At 41.1% G+C, this 16,232-nt stretch overlaps 1 protein-coding gene across 1 annotated transcript; it reads left to right on the top strand.

Annotated features, from left to right (window-relative positions):
* The first annotated feature begins 1,080 nt into the window (after nt 1–1,080).
* atp6ap1a (ATPase H+ transporting accessory protein 1a) lies at nt 1,081–15,968 on the top strand. Its single transcript, XM_020935586.2, has 11 exons — nt 1,081–1,309; nt 2,515–2,641; nt 2,732–2,806; nt 6,243–6,436; nt 6,535–6,575; nt 6,650–6,735; nt 8,355–8,504; nt 10,317–10,474; nt 10,969–11,019; nt 13,061–13,298; nt 14,211–15,968. Exons 1-11 carry the CDS (start codon nt 1,116–1,118, stop codon nt 14,418–14,420), a joined length of 1,524 nt encoding a protein of 507 aa, XP_020791245.2. The 5' UTR covers nt 1,081–1,115; the 3' UTR covers nt 14,421–15,968.
* The last annotated feature ends 264 nt before the right edge of the window (nt 15,969–16,232 follow it).

Below are 16,232 nucleotides of genomic sequence, written 5' to 3'. Positions count from 1 at the left end.
AACTTTGTGTATGGTGTTTCAAAAGCATTAGTTAATGTTCTGGTCAAAAACACCCAAAGTTTTTGCTGCCTTCAGCAGCAGCGTGATTATTTTGTTCTTCTAAATGTGCAGCTTAATGCACATGTGTGTAAACATGGAGACTTGTTATTATGACATGGAAAGTGATTTGTAGATCATTTCTATATGGACTGATATGATTATGAGACCTGAAAATATATGTACAATAACCTTAACACATTAGAATAAAGTAGATCCAATTACAGAACTGTTGTTTAAAATTTCTGCCAAATTTCTTATGTCAAGGCCAATAAATACAGATTCTGAAACAAAATGAGTCTCTGATTTTCTCTGAGACGAACTCTTACGAACATCGAATGTGCTCAGATCTGATTTGCTTAATCAGGACTAAACCAGACCATTACTACACCAGGACTAAAGTACCAGGACCAAATCAGGACTAAACCAGACCATTACTACACCAGGACTAAAGTACCAGGACCAAATCAGGACTAAACCAGACCATTACTGCACCAGGACTAAAGTACCAGGACCAAATCAGGACTAAACCAGACCATTACTACACCAGGACTAAGCCAGTATTAAACTGAGCTAGTGGGGCAATAGTAGCTCAGCTGGTGCAGTGGTCAAATCCACTGACACAGGTTGGTGGTGTGATTCCAGCTCTCACAGATGAATGCTGCCATTGTGTCCTTTACCAAGACACTTAATCCTGCTCTCCCGCTAGTGTCTGTCTACACTGGTGTATTAGTGTGTGTGAATGTGTGAGTGGATCGTGATGTAAAGCGCCATTTAAACGATTTAAACAAACACCAAACCAACCCGGGGGCCTCTTAAACCTGACCAGGAGCTGCTTCTGTAACACAAGAGTTGAGTATCTGTCCCTCCTGCAGTGTTTTCAGACTCTACACTGCACTTCGACAGCAGGACCACTGGTTGGATCTGACTGGATGAAGATGATGATGTAACATTTCAGACAGGACGGGACTTTAGAGCACAATCTTTAAACCTCAGGTCTAAACCAGGTGTAACTCACCCGGGTGAAACTGGTCCTGATACTGTTGGCCCCGCCCCTGTATCCTTTCCGCCTGTCTTTGATGTGGTCACGTGACGTAAGGACGCACGCCACGCACGCTCGTCTTCTTCATCCTTCAGTAAAAATGGCGGCCGCTCGGATCTCGCATCTCCGCCGCATCCCTCGAGCTTTTGTCCTTTTTCTCTCTTTATTTTACGTTTTATCCCCCTGTCACGGCGAGGAACAGGTCCCGCTCATCCTCTGGACCAGCGAAGGGTGCGTGTTTTTATTTCATTCATTTATTTTAATCCATATTACCACCTACTACGGCGTCGTGCTATAACGGGACACATCCGAGGCAATGCAAGGTTATTACAGCGTCCTACGTAAAAAAAAAAAAAAAAAAAAAAAACGCTTAAAAATTTGCAATATTTCCTTTTTTTTTTTTTTTTTTCATTTGACAAAGAAATTGACTATTAGTATTTCCCGTTTTGTTGCTGTGTGCGTTTTTAAAAGCACATCTCGGGTGCAGGTGCAGTGTCCGGTTTCAGATACAGTTCCTGGCCACTAGGAGGAGAACAGTCATTGCAGGGTTTCAGATAGATATGTCAGATGCCCTCCCATCCTCTTCTGTCCCTGTGTGTCAGATGCCCTCCCATCCTCCTGTATCTCTGTGGTGTTGGAGTGAGGTGGGGGCAGGACAGATGTTGTGGTTATAGTGGTAAATAAACTATCAGACTCAATATTTGTGGAATTTTATTAAAATTAGAAATTACAACAGGCTAATAATAATCATAGTTGTTCTGTAATTGTAATTTTTCCAGTGTCTCTCAGATTGTTAAACTGGTTATTCCTGAATTACTTGACAATTTTACAGGAAATGTCCATAAATATTGGAATCTAGTCATTTATAATAGTGAAATCAGCCCATATTATCTAGGCGTACATCCTGAAAAAATTTTTTTTTTAAAAAAAAAAATCAAACATTAGCCATAAAATGTTCTAAACTGAGACACACTCGGGTTGGAATGGTTGGTATAAATAAAATAGTGAAAAGAGACTGTAGCATTCTCGTGTCAGTCATAACTTCTGATGCTGCATTTTTTCGCTTTATGGTCATTTGCAAACACAGGGACTAGATTAGTTAAAATTGTGCTAGTCCTGATGTAGTCCTGGTTTAATCATAGTTTAGCCCAAATTGATCAAAAATAGGGACACCTGAGACATTTCTTGTACAAAATTGGGACAGATCAGTGGTTTTGTATAAATCTGCTGAGACAGGGGACACTGGGCTCATAACTGGGACTGTCTTGGGACGTCTGGTCACACTACATAAAACTATAGTGTGTCATTTTGCGGAAAGCCAATTTTTTGTGTTTCAGGGTTGCAAATTCCAGCAATTGTTTCTATGGGTGTTGAAAATGTTGAACCAGTGTTTTAGACCCACTTCTACTGAAATAAAATAGACTTTTCTTACACAGAGCCTCCATGCCCAGCCAGACTGCCCCCTCTGCTGGACACATAGTGGAACAGCAGCAGTTGTCTTCGTACCTGGAAAAAGCTCTGAACCTGGGACCTAAAAATGTGGTGCTTTTTCTGCAGGACAAGGTACAGACTGCAAGAATGAACATTTTAACAAGCATTTCATTGCATTGTTTTATGTATGTTTTTATGAATGTTTTCTGATTGATTTTACAGATGAGCATTGAAGACTTCACCATGTACGGAGGGGCGTTTGGAAACAAACAGGACAGTGTGTTTCCAAATCTAGAGGTGAGAATTTAAGGCATGATTTCCAGTTTCTGTTTTGGTGGTGTTCTGGTCATAGACAGTGTTGGGAAGGTGACTTTTAAAATGTATTCCCCTACAGATTACAGATTACATACACCAAAATGTAGTTTGTAACGTCATCTATTAAATTATTTAAGGTGAGTAATGTAATCTGAATACTTTGGATTACTTGATTTGCTGTAGAGAAACAAAGACAAGGAAATCACAACATAAACTAGAAAAGCACTCAGAGAGCGCAGACCTCCGCCAAGTACTACCCCCATTTTGTATATAAATTGCGATAAAATCAGTCTTCTGGATCAGATCCAGATCAGCCTTTGGAATATGAAAGAGGATCCCATTGTCCATCCCTGAGTCAAATTTCATGGGGTTTGGTCAATAATTAACCGAGATATTGAGAAACAAAATTTTTGGCCCCATTTACCACAATGTTAACTAAAATTTCAAAGTGATCCAGAATCCAGGATTTCTTCCGGATCACCCCCAAAATGAAATCAGTGCTTCCTTTTCACATTTCCAACAAATCCTGAAAATTTCATCAAAATCGGTCCATAACTTTTTGAGTTATGTTGCTAACAGACAAACAGACAAACAGACAAACAACAAACAAACAAACAAACGCCGGCAAAAACATAGGCAAGGCAAGTTTATTTGTACAGCACAATTCGTACACAAAGTAATTCAAAGTGCTTTACAGAATAAGAAATACATTAACATCATAATAAAAACAAATCAAAACATAAATAATCATGAAGATTAAATTATTAATTAATTATATTATATATTATAAATTAATTAAAAAAGAGAGACATAAATTGGAGAGGAGTGCGGAATGAAAACCTTTCAGTTATATGCACAGTTAAACACAGAAATGTGTTGAGTCTGGATTTAAACAGCGTCACAGAAGAGGCCTTTGGAATATGAAAGAGGAACATGAAACATAACCTCCTTGGCGGAGGTAAATATTTTGTCTGCTAAAAGAAAATGAATGCCCAGACTTTACTGAACCAATTAAAAATATTATTGATAGAAGAGGAGGAAACACGTCCACGCAGCAGGATTTCCTGTTAAATCCTGGTTTAGTCCTGTTTTAGTCCTGGTTTAGACTTGGTTTAGATTTGGTTTAGTCCTGGTTTAGTCCTGGTTTAGACCTGGTTTAGATTTGGTTTAGTCCTGGTTTAGTCCTGGTTTAGACCTGGTTTAGACCTGGTTTAGTTTTGGTTTAGATTTGGTTTAGTCCTGGTTTAGTCCTGGTTTAGACCTGGTTTAGATTTGGTTTAGTCCTGGTTTTAGTCCTGGTTTAGCCCAAAATGTGAAAACAGCAAAATACTGCTGTGTAATCCATTTATTCCAACAAAGTAACTGTAATCCAATTACCACTCACTGAAACAGTAACTGTAATTGAACACAGTTACTCATAATTTGTATTGATTACGTAACTCCAGTACATGTAATCCGTTACTCCCCAACACTGGTAGTAGAATGTGCTGTTGTCTCTCTGATGGAACAGGAGCTAGAATCCACATTACAAATGAAATGTAATGTTTCTGTCCACCTTATTCTGGAAGTTGCCGAGAGAATTTCCATCATCATTCAGTTTGTGTTATTTTGTGTGGGGTCGATCTTGACAGCAAATACATTCGATATGGATGATAAAGCTGTTTTAAAGTCTCCAGAGAATCGGTGCAGTGTGATTTGTTGGTCACATGAACATTGAACATTTTACACAAATGACCCGACTTTGCCATATTTAAGATGCAAATTGTATCCCAAATTCTCCATTGACATGAGTGGGATCCCCGTTTAATCAGAAGTGTCACATTTAGAGACTGAAGTGGGCGGGGCAGAATAAGGTGGATAAAGTTGGATTTGTCTAATAAACACTTCATGTTGCTGTCTGTGTCAGGTGCCCTCCCTTCCTCCTGCATCCTGTAGTGTTGGAAAACAATGGGGCGGGTCAGATGTCTCTAGTTTATCAGCAGATGTTGGTGTTTCAGAGGTTGTGGTGTGATTGGAGAAATGCAGCGGGATAATGGACTTTTGGGGGGGGTGACAGTTGCTCATTTGGTTGAGTGTTTGACCACTGATTCAAAGGTTGTGGAGGTATGAATCCCGCTCTCAACATAAACATCATTGGTGAGCGATCAGATCCACTGACCCACAGGTTGGCTGGTGTGATTTCAGCTCCCACTGATGAATGCTGTTGTTGTGTCCTTGGGCAAGACACTTCACCCCCATTTCTCCCCCAGTGTCTGCTTACTCTGGTTTGTGGTTGGGTGAGTGGTTCCTTGATGTAAAGTGCTTTGAGCCTTGAAGGTGGGAAAGTGTTGTATAAAAATGTGAGCATTTAACATTTACTATTTACCTTGTCACTGATAGAAATGATCAGGGATTTGGCTTTTGGAGATTTGTTATGAACATAGAGAAAAATCACACACACCGTCTTACTTATTAGAACTTATTAGATGTATTAGAACAAACTGCAACATTTCTTTGTTTCTGATGCCTTCATCAGGCGTCAGAATGAGAGCTCAGGTGGCCATCTTAAATAGGGTGTGGCAAGCACTATTTTATTTTAATTTTTCTATTATTTTTCAATGATTTTTCTCCTATGATTAATATTGTGTTATTATATTATTATTATTATTACACTGTCTGTTGATTGTCTTTGTTTTTTGAATTATGGTGTTTTGGTACACTGTTTCTTTACGACCTGTCACCCTTGGGTTCTTGCCACACCCTATTTAAGATGGCCACCTGAGCTCTCATTCTGTTTGCCTGACGAAGGCCTAGTGCTGAAATGTTGCACGGTTTGTCCTAATAAATCTCACAATTTGCAAGTAAGACGGTGTGCAGGATTATTCTCTATGTTCTTGGGTTGCTCCTCCATCTCAAGTAACTGATGTGTGAAGTTCTCATCCTTTTATATTGGAGATTTCTTATGAAAATACCATCAACCATCTGTAATTTAATAATGTGTATTTGTTCTAGGGTTGTCAGATTTATAGAAAACCAGATGCTAATCGATACTAAAACTAGTATTGAAACTAGATACTCATTTTTTGCAGGTATCAATAATAAAAAGTCCCATAGACAGGAGCCTTTCCTGAATGTCTTTAGAGTGATGTTGAGCTGAATCAGAACAAGAGCACATAGACTAGTACACACACATGGACACTATGAACCTACTGCACCACTGACGACTACACACATACAAGACACATGGGAATATGAAAGAAAGTTCTGCCGTTTAATGTTGAAAATCACATTCTATTGTTTAAAGAAACAGTGTTTTTTATTATCATGGTGGCGTCAGAATCAGTATTGAGTATCAAGTCTATTTCTTAGTATCGAAATCAAGTTTGAAATGTTAGTATTGTGACTACATTGATTTGTTCTCCTCTGTGGTCCATTGCAGAGTGCTCTTCGGTCCTCCTCTTCTCCGCTGGTGCTGCCCGCTGTCTCGTGGCCGGCCTCAAATGCAGTGATCGCTCAAATTCAAGATCATCTAGAAACCTCTCCTCTCTATATGGACCCAGAAACCCTGAGCCAACTGAGACTCAACGCCTCCTCTCCTGCTCTGCTCGTCTTCAGGCTACCCTACGGCAACGGGTATCTCCTGACTCCTCTGACCATCTCCTCTGCTCCTCTGCTCCATCTGACCCTCTCCTCTGCATCTGATTTTAATCATTGTGTTTGTTGCTTTTCAGAGCCGATCTGATGTCTGCAAAAGAGATCCTCAGTGAAAATGGTCAGTAAGTCTTCAAATATTTCTATCAGAAGCAGAAGACAGTAAAGTTGTATTGTTGCAAATATGTTTTCCAGATGAGGTAATCGGCCAAGTGATGAGCATCATGAAGACTCAGGCTGTTCCATACACAGCCATCTACACGGCACTGAGACCCTCAAAGGTAACAGTCAATGAGCTTTTAGACATTGTAGAATTTGCAGCAAATCACAAAACTTTTTATCTTGTTTAGAGTCCCATCATTTCACAGTGCATCAGCAGATGGTGTTCTAGCGCCCCCTCTGATACGTTTCTGTAAAGAGATTTTATTAAGGTAGTAAATAGTTTGGTATTGATGTTTTGAAAATTGTTTAGCCATTTAAAAATTAAAATTGGAGTAAATATTGAGCCTCATTTATAAAACGTTCTTATGAACAAATTTGTACTTGAGACTTTCTCACGAACATTTTTGGCATTCACAAAACTTTTTCTTAACTGGAAAAGTTCTTCTGGAAGAACAAATCCTACAAACAAAAAATTCAAATTTTTTCATTATTATAAGTTGACATATATATATATATATTTTTAATGATTTCTTATAAACATATGACTGTGTGATCAAATAACATTCATGAGTTGTTTCTAGAGTCTGTGTCTGTTGGGTCTAACAGACTTTGTCCAGGCTGCAGTGAGCCTCAGTCTGTCCCAGCCCCAGTGCCTCCATATGGGCCTCTGTCACAGCCCTGTGCCTGGTCACCACGCTGGACTCAACATCTCTCATCACCCCCCCAAACCCCCATGACAAAAGCGCACTTTTATGCACCCCCACCCCAGTCCCCTCCCTCGCTATTTACCACGGGTCAGCGGAAAGCACGATAAATATGTTCATGACTTAAATCTTCCTCCCTGAGTGTGTTCATCTGAGTTTGGACATTTGAAATCACTGCTGAAGCTGTAAAACAACCTCCACCAAACCTCCTTCCTCTTCACTCTCTCCCTCGCTCTTTCACACGTCATCATACCAAACCCATACTGGCCATATTTGGAAGTTCAGAGGGCGTTTCTAACCAAATACATATTTATTTTTCATGTAAATAAAATGTAAATGAGCGTGGAGGTGTTGGTAGCTGGGTGTTGGTGAATTCAGCGCAACTGTCACTTAAGAAGAAATTTGGATGTTCTTAAAGTGGGAGTTACAACATTTTTAAAAAAAGATTCATGAATGATGCCCATTGTGTTTTGCCCCAAAGAGTATATTATAAAAGCAGCAATTAGTGTCAAAATCTGACCTCTCTGTGCTTTCTGTGGCTCATGATAAGTAGTATTATCTCTTAAAAACCCAGAAGTAATGACAAAAGCAGCGCTCTGATTGTTTGTGTTTGACGGTCCACTTCTCAGTGTATAAAAGCTGTTCTAAAGCGTGCTTCTCAAAAATGCAAAAGTGCATGCATGTGAATATAAACAATGTACCAGGGGGTTTATGAGAGCTGTGCAAAATGGACTCGTGTGAGCTTTAAACCATGTTAGAATGTTACCTCATCAAAAAGAGCCCTTTATTAAGTCTGTCTACATCTCCAAAGCTCAAAATTCTCTGTTCCAAGTTTCAAATTAACAGCTCCTTTTACCTTTTATTTAGTAGAGATTAGGAATTCCAGGGCTGAAATGATTCCAAATGATTCTAGTGAAGGTGTGTGGGGTTTAACAACAAACTGGAGCACTTGCTTTCTGTTGGGTTTATCTTCTTAAAGTGATTTGTTTTTCTGATGTTTGGTACTGATGATAGTGTGTGTGTGTGTCCTGTAGGGGGCGTCGGCGGTCTCATGGGAGGCAGGTGTGGGCGGAGGGCGTTCCCTGCTTCAGGCCAGAGACAGGTACAGAGAGAGAGAGAGGGAGAGGGAGAGGCAGCGCAAAGTGAAGGAGCGAGCCGGCGTCTACGCCCCCGTCGAGTTTAAGGTACACTTCTGTTTGTCTGTCATGTTCATATTTTCAGATTTGATTTTATTCTGCAAAATGGACTTTGACTTTTACGAGCGACACCATGTCACTATTTCCTCACGTGAAGTTGTATTTGGAGTGATTCGTGCATGTCAAGACGTCATTTTACAGATCAACCTGTTTTCACCTGCACTGGTACACGCCCACTGTGACGTACACTCCTCACTCTTGAATTTGGCAGCATCGTCATTTTGGTACAAATTTTAAAAAAGTACATTTCTTTTTTAAACAGTGAATCTCATGTAGAGTTACACTGTGAAGTCTACTTTCCATTTGATATCAACAACATTGTCTGGGGGTGATGCAAACTTTAGGCACTGCTCTGTCTGAAACTCTGACACTTAATCTGAGCTTTTTACCACAATCTGACCATAAAAAAATGACATTAGCCAGCAGTTTTTTGGTTAGTCTCTCTCATATTTTTGTTGAAAATCAAACTCCTAAACAGGATCATGAACACTTGGATTGATCACAGGTTCCTGAAAGTGTGCTCTTTATATTCACAAAAACAGGCTGCAAAGTATATTACACTGGGAGTGTTCCACCTGTATGTCTATGTGTTACAACCCAGTGCTAGGGACAAAGGAAAGTAACACAAACCAGGTAGGATGTAAAGTAAATGGCTTTTATAAAGTGAATGTAAGTAAGTACAATAACAAAAAAAGAGGTGTTTTACACTTGATAAATCAGAATTTCCAAAGGTACCTAAACAACTCCTAAAATGGGGTAGGTTAACATCAAACAAAAAACAACTGCCCAAAGGCCGAGGCAAACTGGCAATACTAACAAAAAATATAGGTCAATAACGACCTACAGTCCGAATAAACACACACACTTTACAATAACAAATGGAAGGCAACTAGCGAACGTCTGTCAGTGAGAGTGGCAAACTGAAACTCATCCAGCCTCCAGGAGGGACAGGAGAACAGCACTTTTATTGGTCGAGGCGATGGATGTGTAGAGAAGGGATTGGAGGAACAGGACGTCAATCCTCCAACCACAACACAATGGAACCAGCTCACAGCGACGGAACCACGCCCCACCAGTCAGATGTCAGGTACCACACAGGACATGAAAATATGGAAGATACAGGCGGTAAAACAAACGGGGAGTGCCAGGCGATGCGGAGCTGGAGACAGGCCGCGAGCCGTAACACTATGGCGGAATGTTCAACAGTTACTATGGTGGCATAATGCACACATTAGCAAACACAGGCAAAAAAGTTTTAAGTTGAACTCAAGAAAAAATACCAAATGGATTTAAACAACACATTTTCAGGAGCCTGTGATCAGGTTCATGGTTTGAGTTTCAACTAAAAGTTGAGTTGGCTAATGAGCTTGTGACTGTAAGTTTATGTGTGAGAGACTTCTTTAACTTCTCACCTGTTGCAGGTCCAGCCAATAAACCAGTTCTTTGTGGTTAGATTGAGTTACAATACTGTAAAGCTAAGATTAAAGTGTAACAAAGCCTCAGACAGAGCAGAGCCTACAGTTAGAATCACACCTCAGGGAATGGTGATGACATCAGATGCAGAGTATCAATAGGCCCCGGCCCTCCATCTGAAACAATCATCATCAAATTGTAGAACACCAACACAGCTTTGAACTGTGAGCGTGCGGCCCCTGTGCTGTGAGCGTGCGGCCCCTGTGCTGTGGGCCCCTGTGCTGTGAGCGTGCGGCCCCTGTGCTGTGAGCGTGCGGCCCCTGTGCTGTGAGCGTGCGGCCCCTGTGCTGTGGGCCCCTGTGCTGAGCGTGCGGCCCCTGTGTGCAGGAGGGTGAGAGCACGTGCCTGCTGCTCTGGGCCAAGGCTCTGTCGGTCAGTATCCTGCGCAGTGGACGATGGGAGGAGTATGACCTGACCCCCTCCACGTTTGGAGAAGGAGTCACCCCCAAAGTGCACGGATCCAGCTGTGACAAGACCAGAGCCAGGTACTCACTGTCTCTATGCTCTAGACCTGGTTTAGTCCTGCTTTAGTCCTGGTTTAGTCCTGGTTCATTCCTGGTTTAGTCCGGGTTTAGACCTGGTTTAGACCTGGTTCAGTCCTGGTTCAGTCCTGGTTCAGACCTGGTTTAGTCCTGGTTCAGGCTTGGTTCAGTCCTGGTTCAGTCTTGGTTCAGTCCTGGTTCAGACCTGGTTTAGTCCTGGTTCAGGCTTGGTTCAGTCCTGGTTCAGACCTGGTTTAGACCTGGTTTAGACCTGGTTTAGACCTGGTTTAGTCCTGGTTTAGTCCTGGTTCAGTCTTGGTTCAGTCCTGGTTCAGACCTGGTTTAGACCTGGTTTAGACCTGGTTTAGACCTGGTTTAGTCCTGGTTTAGACCTGGTTGTGTGTGTACAGTATGTAATAGTGAACTGGCTGATCTTCATAGTAAATACAAAACATTGTACTGATGGCAGTTAAAGAATAAATCCTTCTCTTTTTCAGGTTGATCCTCAACTATGAAAATGTCCTGGGCCATCGCAGCTTCAAGTTAATGTGAGTCATCTTTAGTTACAGTAAACAGTGAATATTGATACTGTACAGTGGTGTCACGCTGGGGTTGTTCTACATGTTTCCCTACAGTCGAATGTTCAGCAGTTACCATGGAGACTCCATGCATACATTAACTTTTTCTCCCTTGGACGCCTACTAGGAACAACCCATACATATATTTCTAGGGCTACCCATAGAGTATAATTGAATGATAACATTTAGCATTTATATAGCGCCTTTCAAGATCCCCGAAGCGCTTACAGTTCATTATTCAGTCACTCCACACTCAGTGATGGCAAGCTACTACTGTAGCCACAGCTGCCCTGGGGCAGACTGACGGAAGCGAGGCTGCCAATCTGCGCCATCGGCCCCTCCGACCACCATCACTCACACTCACACCACTTTCATACTAGGCAATTTGGGTGAAGTGTCTTGCCTAAGGATATAACAACAGTTTTTTTGCCACTGGCGCCCTCCAGCATAAAAGAAAATGGAATAATGAATAATGAAAATAAAAGAAAAGAAAATTGAATGAAAATAAAAGAAAAGAAAATTGCATAAAAGAAAATGGACTTCCATGAGTGATTATAAATGATTTTCACCCTCATGAAACTTAATTGAAACACAGACATATTTGGTATCTCTGGAAACCCAATTTTGGTCCATAATCGAGTATAAAGTCCTGGATAGTTTGTTTGGATATTGCAGGACTCAGACACAGATGCATCACCGGTATTCTCACCATGGTAACTTTCACTCTCCAAAATTCCTTCGCTATCGCCGTTTTCCACTTTATAATCAACTTCGTCATCACTTTAAAATCTATAAAAGTCACTTTCTCTGAACTTATCCATAAAAACACCCGTTCCTCATTATTTCTAAAACTGTGCGCCGCAGCGCCGCAGTCTTTCCATTGCACCTGTTTCGTGTTGTGTTTTTTCCGGAAGCTACAATCTTCACTTCTTTGATTGACTTTGGGAAAAAAACCTGGCGAAAACACATCCTTGAATCCTATTGGTCAGCCTAGTGTGGGTTGCAGTGGCCCCCACCTATCAAGCCTCTGTTTACATGTGAAAAACCAGAACCATTTCTAATGGTCGTCAAATCACGTCTTTAGTGATACAGCGGAGGTGTCAAAACACGTCACTGAGGAAACAATGGGGTCGTCAAATGTCGTCTTCATGGGGGAAAGAGTTAAACAAATCAAATCGCATACATTAATCACATCAAACAAATGTTCATGGAGGAGTATAAGTCGCACCAGCCAAAATACGCATCATGAAGAAGAAAAAAACATATATAAGTTGCACTTGACTATAAGTTGCATTTTTGGAGGGAAATTTAGTAATAACAATAGAAGAGAGAAGAACAGACTGTTAACGTCACATATGAACAGTTCTTCAGATAAATATAACATAAACAACAGAACAAGTTTAACAAACTCTTCATCTCACTCCAAATCACTAAATTCATTCAATTCTTCATCCTCGGTGTCACTTCTGAGCAACTCCACCAACTCCATCTCAATCTAGCTTTTAAGCCCATGATTTGCTTTTTTTGTTTTCTTCATTGCAGTTTGAGCTTCCTCCGCTTTTCTCTAGTCTCTCACAAGTTTCTCGCTCACTCCAAACTTTCTTTCTGCTGCTCAATTACTGTTTTCGGCTGAATATTTCAGTACTTGCAGCAGGACAGAGGCTCTTTCTGCAGGAGACGCACAGTAGAGTGAAGTGACAGTGGTACAAGAGTAATAGAAGTAACATATACAATACAGTAACAGATAACCTAGAACCTCTTGCTGCTGTCAGTGTGAAAAATATGGTAGTTTGAGTTTCAACATGTGAGAGTGACTAACTGAAAAGACTTTTAACAGCAAAAATCTGTTCATCTGTTGTACAATCAAATCAGCTCTTTCTAGACAGACTGTGTTAAAATAAAGCTCAGATTAAAGTCTAACTTGAGTTCCAGAGAATGTTGATGACATGAGCTCACTGTACAGTATCAGTACAGATGACTCGACAGTTAAACGTGTACATGTCTGTTTCAGTTTTGCTATGAGCCAGCGTCACTACAAAGTGTCTGCTCGCCGCTGGTTCACTCTGGACTCGGTGGAGCTGGAGTACGACGGGACCAAAGCCATTTTTAACGGCTCCAGAAACATCTACGCTCCGGCAGAATACTCCTACCGCTGTGAATCTGTCACCAACTACCGCTGGCCCCTCCTCGTGCCCCGCACCAACAAGGACCCCGCCAACCAGTGGAGGGTCAACTTCCAGGACTTCCAGGTAGGGATCGATGATCACCCATTGGGATTATTCAGGTCTAGGATGAGCAGACCTCCCTTTTTCCATAGCACAGTCTCAGATATTTTTATTTTTTGTTTACCTAAAATACAGAAAACTGTGCTTGAAAATGACCATAAGGTAAAAAAAGCACCAAGCACCAACACACTGTTACACCGACACACGTCAGATTATTACTGGCCCACATGTCAAGAATGGACAATGCTCTTTTCTGTTTTATTTATAGCCATTAATCCAACCTGGGTGTGTCCTAGTTTAGAATTTTGAAAATCTTATCACCTTATTCAGGTCATAATCTAATCATAAGAGCTCAAAATTAATAAACATGAGAATTTTTTAAGCAAAATTCAAGAACCATACGACACTATTTTCAGATCCATGTTATAATGTTGTTCCTCATCATGAACACAATCAGAGTGATGTTTTGTTTCATTCACATGTTTAACACACAAACCCTGCACATTTAGGCTGAGTTCTCTCTGTTCCACTTTGTGATGTCATCTGGTAATGCATGAAGTGCTCCACTGTGTTTTTAAACACCACACACCTTCACTAGAATCATTTGGATAAATTCAGCACTGGAAGTGTCAGACTTTACTGAACTAAAAGTAAAAGGAGCTGTTGATTTGAAAACTATTGCTTCATGACATCACAAGGTGGAACAGAGCATTTGGAGCTTTGGAGATGTATACAGAGTAATGATAAAGCATTACTCCAACGTGTGGATGAAGTGTAGAACTCTGCAGAGATGGCATGTGTTCTGGGACTGTTGCATGTGTGAATGGGGTCACACTCTGGCATCTCTTGTAGCCGGCAGTTTCCTGGGATCTATGTGTGACTGGTGCTTTAGTGGACATCAGACATGTTCCTCTGACCTCCTCTTTGTTTGTGCAGATCCAGGGTTTTAACGTGTCACGGGGGCAGTTCTCTTACGCCAGTGACTGCGCCGGCTTCTTCTCTCCTGGGATCTGGATGGGTCTGATGACCAGTCTCCTCATGGTCCTGGTGCTCACCTACGGCCTGCACATGATCATGCAGCTGAGGACCATGGACCGCTTCGACGACCCCAAGGGCCCGGCTATATCTGTGCCCCAGACCGAGTGAAGCGCCCGTCATATACAACCCTAACCCCAAAGGCCCCGAAGAACGACTGAAACCCCCAGGAGTGAAAGGCCCTGCTGTCTGTACCCCAAAACGAGTGAGACGCCCCCAACCCAGAACGAATGAAACACCCAGGAGTGAACCATAGAATGTGTGTCCTCGAATGAATGAAACGCCTGACACGTCTAACCCTCACCCCAAAGGACCTGTTACATCTGTGGCCCCAGACCGAGTAAAGCGTCCGGGACTGAGCCACCAGCCCAGGATCCTGTGTGCCCCAGAACCAATGAAATGTCAAGAATAAGTGAAACGCCCGGCATGTTTAGCCCAACCCAGAATGAGTGTAACGCCCGGGAACGAACCACCTGCCATCTGTGTGCCCCAGAACGATTGAAACGCCCGTCGTCTGTGTGCCTGTGACTGAATGGACCCTGTCTGCTCCAGATTTTGCTAAAGTGACTTCACACACTTTAATTCTCTCAATGTGGTGTAACGAGATATTATAATAATATGAATAAATAATAAATACATACATTTAAATTATTCTATTAATTACAATTCCTAAAATGATACACCAACATCAGAAAAAAACATTGAAAGTTAAACCTACAATGTTGACATGTTAATACTTAATATAAAAATAAAGAGCTTTTACAAACTATTATTAAAAAACATGAAGTTAAATGTTAAAATACAATGATTCCAAAAACCTAAATTGGGAGCATCTTCTCATTAGTTACTGTTATTTTTACATTCTGACACAAAGGGGATCCAGTATAAATAATGTGTGTTACAGATTATTTATGAATGAAATGCTATTTATTGTTGAACTTAAATGTGTGTTTCCAGTTGTATTCGTGTGTGTGAATAGTACATGATGTGTATTGACGGATGACAGTTCAGACTTATCCTCGTGTAAAATTTCAAATGATTGAACAACACTACAAAAAGAAACATTTAGACTTGATTTGAGAAGTTTCATGTGTCTCTGTATCACTTTGCCTCATATATTCATTATCTTTCTATATATTCTGTATTCTTACTGTGAATGGGCCGCCTCTCCACAGATTTGACTTGTAACTCCTGCTCATCTCCGTACAGATGGGGACTGTGGGAAAATCCTAGAAAAGCAAAAACATCTGCATGGAGACAAACAAATGGTGACAGAAAACAGAAACAGAAAACAGAAAAGTGACACATTGCACCTTTAACATCATTCCCCTCACTAGTTTTAATGGAGTTATTTATTTTGTGAAACTTTCTAATGATAAGTAAATAAATGGGATCTTGTTAAACTTCCCAAATCAAGTAGAATCACTGAAGTTCCAGTTATCTGAAATGATTTGAGAATAGTTGTTTTGCAGAATATTTGTTCATCACTACACTGCAAAGAAAACTTCAGATTGTAAATTGAATTCTGATTAATCTTGTCTTACATAAACACAAAGGAACAGTGTGAAATGATGGACTTTTCTGTTTGAAGTGAGTAACTGACGACTTGTGAAGAGTGTTTTGTTTCTGTGAACCAAATAAAAGTGTGGTCACCATAAAGAGTTGAAGTGCACTGAATGTAACAGATTTAAATGACATGAGACAGGTTTTCAGGAGAAGCTGAGCAGGGCTGGCTCTGGTTTGGACTCAGAGACTGCTGGGAAAACAGGCTCTGTCCTTCCTTGGATTCCACTTCAGTCACGTTGCCAGTGTGAATGTGGTGAGTGACGGCTGGTGGTCAGAGGGGCTGATACACAGAGTGACAGTCTCACTTTCATCAGTCTGCCCCAGGGCAGCTGTGGCTACAGTAGTGGCTCATCACCA

The sequence above is a fragment of the Boleophthalmus pectinirostris genome, unplaced genomic scaffold (assembly GCF_026225935.1).
Source record: "Boleophthalmus pectinirostris isolate CB_2022bp ecotype Guang Dong unplaced genomic scaffold, ASM2622593v1 HiC_scaffold_2823, whole genome shotgun sequence".
NCBI classification, from domain to species: Eukaryota; Metazoa; Chordata; class Actinopteri; order Gobiiformes; family Gobiidae; genus Boleophthalmus; species Boleophthalmus pectinirostris.
This window is presented reverse-complemented; position numbering and strand designations above follow the sequence as displayed.